The sequence below is a fragment of the Nansenia antarctica genome (assembly GCF_963989245.1).
Source record: "Nansenia antarctica genome assembly, chromosome: 3".
NCBI lineage: Eukaryota > Metazoa > Chordata > Actinopteri > Argentiniformes > Microstomatidae > Nansenia > Nansenia antarctica.
The window spans coordinates 39,217,417-39,227,416 of record NC_137688.1 but is presented as its reverse complement, the minus strand read 5'-3'; the positions used below and the strand labels follow the sequence as shown (position 1 = coordinate 39,227,416).

At 42.8% G+C, this 10,000-nt stretch overlaps 1 protein-coding gene across 1 annotated transcript in view; it reads left to right on the top strand.

Moving 5' to 3' along the window:
* Positions 1–10,000, top strand: part of LOC308152973 (roundabout homolog 2) — a 44,404-nt gene that overhangs the window by 2,323 nt on the left and 32,081 nt on the right. Inside the window, 1 exon segment of the mRNA XM_080526044.1 lies at positions 5,539–5,865. Within this exon segment, the coding sequence (XP_080382170.1) occupies positions 5,539–5,865 (327 nt within the window).

Below are 10,000 nucleotides of genomic sequence, written 5' to 3'. Positions count from 1 at the left end.
CTCCCTCTGTTTTGTTTTCTTCTTTTTCACACCATATTAACATGACAGGAGTACACTTATACCCCTGGGGAGAAAGAGACTGGAGCATGCTTAATATATTTGTAAATATTAATTAATGACAGAACAGCGATTACGTAATGCCATAGCTAGGAGCAGCAGGCCAAATATAGCCGGGGTCAACAGGGCTTTTGAAAAATATGGCCTGATCTTCCCCACAGCCCTGCTAACTCTCTTTGTGTTAAACAAGGCAGAAGTGAACGAGAAGCCATGAGCAAACATGTGGGTGGGTGGGTGTCTGAAGTTCTAATTAGGGCCAATTCAATAGCTTGTCTATCAGATGGAGTAGGCATTGCTATCGCCGTATGACAGAGCTGTAGTTGATGCAGATATTTTATTATCTCCATGAATGGATAATATTATTATTATTTTTTTTACAAATCTGTGCATGCGGTACATGGTATTCAGGGTTATTCAGCCCCGTCATCCTTGCATAATGACTGACATTATCGTTAATATTATCTGTCAGGATGCTATTGTACAATAATCTAGTGGTTGATACTTACTGGTTGTGTTATTTGCATAAAAGTGAGTGTGTTTTATCAACCTATCAAGGGGTAGAAAATGTAAGATCCCTACTTTGAAAAAAACTATATACATCTAATGAAGTATGACTGTCATAACAGGATAATCATCTGGTCTCCTCTCCAAACACGGTACACGTCTCTACCACAGTGCTCCAGCCAAATTCACTGTATAAGACCTTCACTTTGTGGGGAGAGATATCCTTGAGAGACACGTAGAGTGTGATTACCTGGTTTGCGGCCAACATCCTCTTATTCATAGGGGCCCTCCCATGACGAAGACATTTCAAGGTTGCCCACAATTCAGTCTTAGTATATGACCTTTATGGCTCTCTGGCATTTTATAGTGTTGAAAGCCTCCGATAGGGAGTTTGTTGACATGTTTTGCAGACTGTGCTTTTGCAAAACATCAACAGAATTCTTTTTGAAAACCATATACTGAATAAGCACAGGCAGAACATTTTGTGTTAGTGTAGATGTAGATATTACAGATTTTACTGTGTTTGTGCAGTCTGTAGAAACATTAGATTATGAATATGCTAGTCTTCTGTATAGTTGTTCACCCCTGTAATTTGTTTCATTTTCAGGTTACTTTCAGTTCACTTCCTCTAGTTGCTCATCCCTTAATTTCTTTTTTTAATTTCGGCCGTTGATTTGGAACCAGAATGACCTAGAATTATATTTCTGGGCAAACCAAGTCTCACCAATGCAAGCTAAGAACTCCCTCATGCCACTGACATTCTCTGAGGAACTAGCATTCTGTTTGTTTCATGTCAGTGGGCACTATCTGGGGCAAATGGGCCATGATGAGTTTTAGCTAGAATACTGAACACAGCTTTCTAGAAGAAGCCCCTGTTATTGTCAGCAACATGTTGTTTTCTTGTTTGTCGCTAACATGCTTGACTGTGCTTTCTGCCTTTGAAAGGTGCTCTCAACCGCAGCACAGCAATCTTCCTGTCATAAATCAAACATTGCCCTGATTAGGCACGAAAGCACCCTCACAAAGAGATGGTGTTTTATTTTTTAATGACGCTGTGATGCCCAAGGTGCCATAGAGGTAACACAGATGATTATGCAGTTGTCAAAAGAGTTGTGTTGTTGGCTGTCACACAGCCAGATAAAAGTGTTTGCCTTTCGGAGGGTGGATGTAGAGGCAGTTTTCTCTTCCTTGCCAACAAAAACAATAAAACATGTAAGCTTTATGGTCTGTTGCTTCTAATGCGATGTAAGTAAGTAACCATTAGCAGTTAATGCTCAGTAGGTAATCCCTTAGAATGGTAGGCTACATGAATATGGCAAAACTCAGAGACTCTGCCCCATTGTCTGATTCAACTTCCTGCAGAGGAACTCGGCCAAATATGCAGATCCAATAACAGCTGTGAACCATAGGGGAGATGAGGTCAGGAAAACAACCAAGCGGGAATTGGTTTTAGGTTTATAAAGATAGAAAGAGCATAGGAATGTTTCTGCAGGGAGGGAGACAACAGTGAGGAGGGGAATTGTTTAAGATGAATATGAAATGTGCAATATTTTCATTTGTTTGGTATTATAGAAAAAAAATCACCATGTTACTCATCAGCCAGAGAGAGATAGAGAGAGAGAGAGCTGGGGGGTGTGGGGGGGGGGGGGGGGGAGAAAAGAGAGTGAGAGACTGTGTGTATGCAATGCATGTGCACATGTGTGCTAGCCCATTTGAGGCACCACCACAGCAACATCTGATATAATGAGCACTCATCCACCCCAATCCTGCATTAGCGAGTCAGCCACCCGCCCTGGTGTGTGACCTGAGGTCTTAGCCGGCCTGCCTGGTCCTGTTGGGATTGCTGTTTGGGTATTTTCCTTAGGTTCATGTCATCTTGGTCACTGTCACTGACTGTGTCTGATGTGGTTCAAATGAGTTCATGAACTACATAAATCTGCTTACAGCTAAAAGCTTGGATTTATCCAAACGCCTTAGCTGTAGCTGTACTGTAGCAGCATGTATGCCAATACGTTACTAAATGCTCTTCCTCACCATCCGATTTCGGTAATAGAGTATTTTCATTTTGTGGGGCTGAGATTATACGCTGAACAGAAAAACAACTGCAACACAACATTCATTGCCATGGTGACCATTGTGCAATAGATTACTTTGGTTTTTGTTTGGGCAATTCATCTATTCTATACCATGGTGTAGAGAATGCTAGCTTTTTTCTACATTTCAATGATTCATATTCTAAACGTATACTACCCACACATTGTTAGAGCCACCCCGTCTAGCTCTAAAAGCTTAGCCTAGGCCCTTAACTGGGAGAAGTGCTGCTCTTCCACACAGCAGAGGAGAACTGTAATGGATCCCGAGAGAGAGTGAGAGAGGCATACGAGTTAACTGTACTGTATCTCGCTGTCGCTCATTTTTTTCATGTTTTTTTCAAGTTCAATCTCTCCTAAAATGTATTGGCACTCTCTCTCTCTCTCTCTCTCTCTCTCTCTCTCTCTCTCTCTCTCTCTCTCTCTCTTCAGTCTGGTTTGAGCTTCTCACTAACCTTCATGTATTCTGTGTGTGCAGAAATCCTGACAGACATAGATATCGTCCATTACCGTTTCACGTGATGAACAGATGAATCCACTGGACTGTAGCTTCCTCCTCCTTTTGAAGACACCCTATCAGTCCGTTCTTCTTCAGCAGACTGTATGACTGTCTGATTTGATGGATGTGCAAAGTTGTCCCTGTGGCAGTAATCAGTATAACTTTTTTTTTTTACTGATTTATTGCCATGCAATCAACTTGTCAGTCAATTGTTGGAATTTTGTATTTTTGCTCTAGGCACAGGGCGCATATTCGGCGCCCCTGGAGCAATTAGGGTTTAAGTGCCTTGCTCAAGGACACATGCAAGCTACCTCCTGAAGTGGGGATCGAACCTTCAGATTGCTAGCCGGCGTCTCTAACCTCCAGGCTACCGCCACCCAGTTGGTATGAGACAGTGTGATGTGAAAGGGCCTGTTTTCAAGGACGATCCCTAAGTAACCTCAAATGAGTTTGTCTGAAATTGTCATTGTAGTAATTTCCGCTACAATCATTATCTGTTAAAACAGAGACTGAATATGTGAAGCAAACTGTAGATGATGATGATTTACACTGTGTACACAGTGAATATACACCTCTGTTGTAACCCTGGTTACAGCTGTCATCTTTACAGTTATTTTTAAAAACAAAACATAGTTTTGAGTGACAGGTGTGTTTCCATATTCTTTTCAAGCAGCTGGTCCTCTCTAACGTCAAGCTCCGATCCATGTCACTGGAGATAGAGTTCTGCCTCTAACATACTGTGCACATGTTAAAATAAAGTTTTGGGATACCCCAAAAACAGATGGCAACTGTGCAGTCACCAATTTACAGCATTCAAAACCATTCTCCATAAAGGACTGAAACGTGAAGGTTTGAGACATGTTTTAGGATGCGTGAAACACTCATCATGAGATGCTTTGAAACATGACATGATGTGTTGTTACACCAATAAATCAAGAGTTGTGAAGCAACTCTAAATCCTTGTTCACGCTGGAAGTTTGAATTATATTTTTATATTTATACATTATATTTGATTAAAAATAGATTTTCTCCCCACAACCCGAAGAAACTTCCATGGCGGGCATTGTTATTACCCACAACAACTGAGTTAGAGGAAGCACGAGCACCACCACCTACACTGCACAGGGTCCCGTTGTTACAATGTCTACTAGCATAGCAATGTCATCTTAAAACTACACTGTCTAAACGCACACAACTCGATGTGACCACTGTTGTTTGAACAGTCAGTATTCCAAAATGGGTTTGACAAACAAAATAGATTTTACATTTACATTACATTTTTGGCATTTAGCAGACGCCTTATTCCAAAGCGACTTACAATCGATACATTTGACTAAGCAAGTGAATCATCAATTCACCAGTTGTAGATGGATTTGAGCATTAAGAACTGCAGTGTGAACAAAGCTTAATAAATTCATCTAAACTAAAATTCACTCAACACTAAATGTGTGTAAACCATGAGGTGTGTCATGTGAAGAATTGAAACACCTCTTCTGGAGCTCCATAGAGAGCTTGCCTGAAGAACAAACGATCAGAGTTCAAGCCCCATCTTTGCAGACTGTTATACTATTAATCTGTCATGTATATTTCTATATGCTGCATTTTGTTTAATATGACACAGCACATTGTTCATATCTCATTTAATCCTTGACTGTACACTTACAATATTTGATTAAATGGATGACACAGCCTGTCAAAACATACCACACAAACTGTATTTTAGTGCTGTTGCTTTTAAGTGCACTGAAAAGCCTAAATGTATTTTCATAGCTCTCTCTTGCCACACTCTACACATCAAAATTCTGATTTAGGAACCACTTTGGGTGTTTGGTTGCACTGTAATGGGGTGTTCAATCACATTAAGTGTATCGTAACACTTGCATTGGATTTGCGTTCAACACAATCTGCATGTTTTCAGTAGCTTTCTTCTTCTTAGCTCCTCTTAAAAAAAGGTTCTACAGTACAGAAACAAACAATATAACTTGTCTTGTCTGTTAAGAACACTTTTTAGGGTCAAGACACACTCTGAGTCTGCTCTCCAGACCTGGGCAAAATGCATACTGGAATATTGAAAAAGAACATTTTCAATTAAATATTTCTTCAAAAACATGAGGTGTGGTTGATCTCCTTGTCAGGCACAATGGAAGCACTGGAATAGTCTCAGTGTAAATACGGCATGCAAATCAAGCTAAATCAAGCACAGCCCAAGTTTTTCTTATATTTGAAACTATTTCATATAAATATGTCTTTCCCAGGTATGCTGCCCACAATGGGATTCCACTGTATTGTTCTCAGTCACCAATGTCAGGTTAAGTAGAATTACTGACTGATAGACAGCAGCACAGTACACTGACAGTACATGTCTCTGTGTTTAACTCCACCTCACAGGGTCCCGGGCACGTTTTGAGGACAGCTCACCCAGGATAGTGGAGAACCCCTCTGACCTGATTGTGTCCAAGGGGGAGCCCGCCACTCTCAACTGCAAGGCGGAAGGGCGGCCCACCCCTATGGTAGAGTGGTACAAGGACGGGGAGCGGGTAGAGACGGACAAAGACGACCCAAGGTCTCACCGCATGCTCCTGCCCAGCGGCTCCCTCTTCTTCCTGCGCATCGTCCACGGACGACGGAGCAAACCAGACGAGGGCGTCTACACCTGCGTGGCCCGCAACTACCTGGGAGAAGCCGTTAGTCGCAACGCTACACTGGAGGTTGCCAGTAAGTCCGTTTGTGTGTGTGTGTGTGTGTGTGTGTGTGTGCGTGTGGGTGCGACTGTGTGAACTGTATACTGTAGGTCAGGTCAGTCCCAGACCTATACAGTGCACATTATTAACACACATATACGCTGACAAGTTCCATTAACAAGCCACAATTGTGCTCCTCAGTGCGGGTTACACATGATGTCATTGTTTGGTCACACTTGGCGTGACCCTGGGCTGACCCCTCAGCACTGTTCTCTCTGCCATTAGAAAATGGATTAGAGGAGTGTGTTGATTAGCGGAAGGAGCGTGACAGATTATGGGCGAGTCTGAAGTCGCCTCGTTAAAAAAAAACAAACAGCAATTTGACTGCTTCCGCTTATCTTCCACCAGAGAAGGGGAGGACTCTTGTTCACTCGTCGTTTCTGTCAAGTGTTCACGGCTGGCTGACCTCATCTTGAGATGTTCAAAAATATACGGCCAGCTTCAAAACCTCCACACTGATATATTGAGAAGCATAAACGGCAGAGCTGCCACCGCACCATTATTGCAAATATTGATATTGTACAGATAGATCAAATACTGCAGCCAGAGACTGAGAAGATAGAAGACGCCAGTCACGGTTATATGGCTCCTTTTTGATTAATTTCCGTTGTGTAGCCAAAGATGACCGTACAGTCATACCAGTAAAGGGGAATGCATGCATCACCGACAGGCACCTCGCAGCCAGTGACTAAGAGCAGTAATGAGCTTTTTAGCCTTCATGCTGGTGCCTTAGAGTGTAGCTGGGGCATAAGCTAAGAAGGCAGTAGGGGGGTGCACCCCCGCCACCCCCACCCCTTCTTATCTTGTGATGATTAGTGACCCAATTAGTATTGGCTGGGGGGGCAGTGAGAGGGCCGTCTGAACTGGTGGTCTTGTTGGGACGAGAGGGGCCAGGCTTGGCCTGAGTGTTGTTGGGAGGGTAGGAAGGGTGGGCAGGGGGGAGGGTGACAGACAACAGGTGGGAAGAAGGATGGATGAACCCCCCCCCCCCATACTGCTGCATCTGCTAGACTTAATGTTTTGTGGCTGACTGAGATCATTGCGTAGGCAACAGGACTGCTGACAATGAAGGTCCTCTTTAACTACTGCTGTACCTCAATCACATAAATACCACCATCCAGCTAGTAATGCAATTAAGGTGATGCATAGACTCCATGCAGTCCCATTAAAGCTACAGTAACCCATATTGTTGATTGATGTCCATGCCTTGTATTGTGGTGTTGCTACAGTGCTATGATTCCAATAGTGACACATCACAGTGATCAATGTACTATTACTCCTGTCTTAGAATACTAGCTCCATTGCAACCCCCCCCCCCCCCCCTATACCACTCAGGACCTCAACTCAGCTTTTGACCACTACTGTTTTTGTACATTATACTGTACATATACTGTACATATTGTATTGATAACCATTGCCCTTTCCCTGTACATATCTACTGCATATATCTTACTGTACATATCTCGCCCTTGTCTGTACATATATCTATACTATATCTGTACATAAACCTTTATGGCTTGCACTATACACTATTGGCTTGACTATCTGCCGATATCTGGCTAGATGCCGAATGCGTTTCGTTGTCTCTGTACTTGTACTCTGCCAATGACAATCAAATTGAATCTGAATCAAAATCTGAATCTAAAAGGGAAAGTGAAACCAAACTGCTGTGGCATGTTGGCAAGCCTTGAGCCTATCCCTAAACGATTATGCTACAGGATTCCCTCAATAGGATAGGGCTCTGGAACTTAGATAGTTTTCAGCACAGGTCCTTCTTTACCACACAGTCAGTCTCCCCACAAATTCAGCTGAAGTTAAACAACATATTCATGTTGAAATGCGTCTTTTGCCCCGAGGGCAACACTTTTGCATAGAAACACAACTTCAGTGTAGACAGTGTTGCATTATTTTTCTACCTCAGAATATGTAATTTTTGTTTGAGGGTACTACAAACACTTATGTTTTGTTACCCGTGGTGCAGTGTGTTTTTCTTGTCAACATGAATAAACTGCAAGCGACCGGTCGCTGAGGAGACAGGATAATGAGATGTTGTGTATGCATCCATTCATATATCTCTTCAGAAAAATCGTGTTTTGCTCCGCCGGTTGTCTTTTATGAGAGAGAAAAAGCAGTATCTATTTCAAAAGCATGAATGCGAATGTCTGTCTAAGGGAGCAAAACAGCCGCGCTTGCTGAACTGGATTAAGATAAAGTAGGACAAATGAAAAATAAAACTTGCTTAAAAGGCTTTAGGGCCAGATGTCCCTCTTTTCTCCTGATGGGGGGATTATGAAGGGTTGGGTTTTGGTTGCAGCTTGTTTCTTGGTGTCTTCTACAGTGTATTACTCTCTTACTGGTTACCACATAAAACCCGGAGGGAAAAGTTGTGATGTCCTCTTGATGGACAGATTACGTTACCTTTCTGTATTGTTAATTTCAACTACCTGTCTTACCATATTCAATTCCTTTTTTTATCGTCATATACATTTTAATTTGGGTTTAATTAGACATTTGGTCTAATTTTTAGTGATTAGTGTTTTTGGAAGTGAAATATGAGATGAGTTAGCTACTTATCTACCTACCATTGAAAACCCATTCAAACACTGAGGACACATTTAACCTCGGTAAACACAGACAATGGTTGGATTAAATCAATCCGTGCTCCCTACAGACCGGGTCTCGATTAGCTGTGACACGGCAGCAGCACAGGGGAAAGGATTAGACCACCTATTTAATGGGTTTACTCCTACTGCACCATTGCAGGAACAAAAGAACAACGTCTGGCTAGCAGCTACTGGAGGAGGTCACTCCAGGACCTGCTCTCAGGCAGTCTCAACTAGCCTCCTGTGCCACCACTTGCCTACCATCCTGAAACCATCTTTCTCTGCCCTGTCCTGTTACTCACACAGACCACCTCATCCAGTCCCTCCACTTCACAACCTGCCCCCATATAAATGGACTGACTTATATATAACACCTTATTCCAAAGCGCTTTACAATGGCCTCTCATTTACCCATTCACACACACATGGGGTTCATTCACACATTGGGGTTCAGTGTCTTGCCCAAGGACACCTCGACATATGTTTGGGCCAGCCATACTCATCTAACTTGCCCTCAGACCATCCCCCCTGCTCTCCTGTGGACTGACGTTTTGGCTCCTGGAGTAGAGTTGAGGTGTATACTGAACTCACCAACAATGCATCCCATTATTACCATGACAACTCTAAACACCAACAGATGGCCACTCCTGTGTGCTAAAGCTGCACTCCTGCTAAACGCTATATATAGAATGTCACTTTAAAATGCAGTAATGAATATTCTGAGGATGTTTTAATCTTTTAATCTGTATATCGCTGAAACATTAACATTCTGAGAATTAATGGATCTAGTTGCCCGGAATTGAATGTTCTAACACTGCTTTATTGTGATAAAAACATCATAGTTATTTGGCCTCCAGCTTAAATGCAGAAGGTAGGTGAATATGGGCATTAGACCATAGATGCCCTGTTAGAAAAAACAGGCTTCTTTGGCTCGTCCCTGTTAGAGAATCCTTTGAAGAACCATTTTCAGTGCCATTTCGTTCTAGGTAGAACTCTTTTTTTCAGACAGTTGATCTGGGCTGGCCTTAGCTGAGGTTGATTAGCCCATATTTAGGACATCCAGGTCATTGCTCACCAGTGGGAGTTAAGTATTTCAGAAGTTGAGTTTGGACGTCTACTACCACAAGGTCAGCTGGCTGTCTGTCTGAGAATATCAGAAAAACCCAGAAAAAACGATCCTAAAACTGTGTGAAATAACTTTTGGGCATGTCAGGCTTTAAAGCCTGCGTGAGGAGGGATCATATTAACTTCAACACAGCTTCAAAGAGAGGTGCTCTTGGCGGCTCACACTGTGCAATGTTTGGAGAGAGACATCTGGGGGCTGTTCTTTGCCTCTTGATACGTGTGAGTCCTCGGAATGTCCCAAATTCTTTGTTTCTGTGTATTTGCCAGAGCCATACATGTGTACTGTATGTGTCCAGGGACTGTGGGGCAACACTGAGTGCTGGAGGTGTGTGTGTGTGTGTGTGTGTGTGTGTGTGTGTGTGTGTGTGTGTGTGTGCGTCT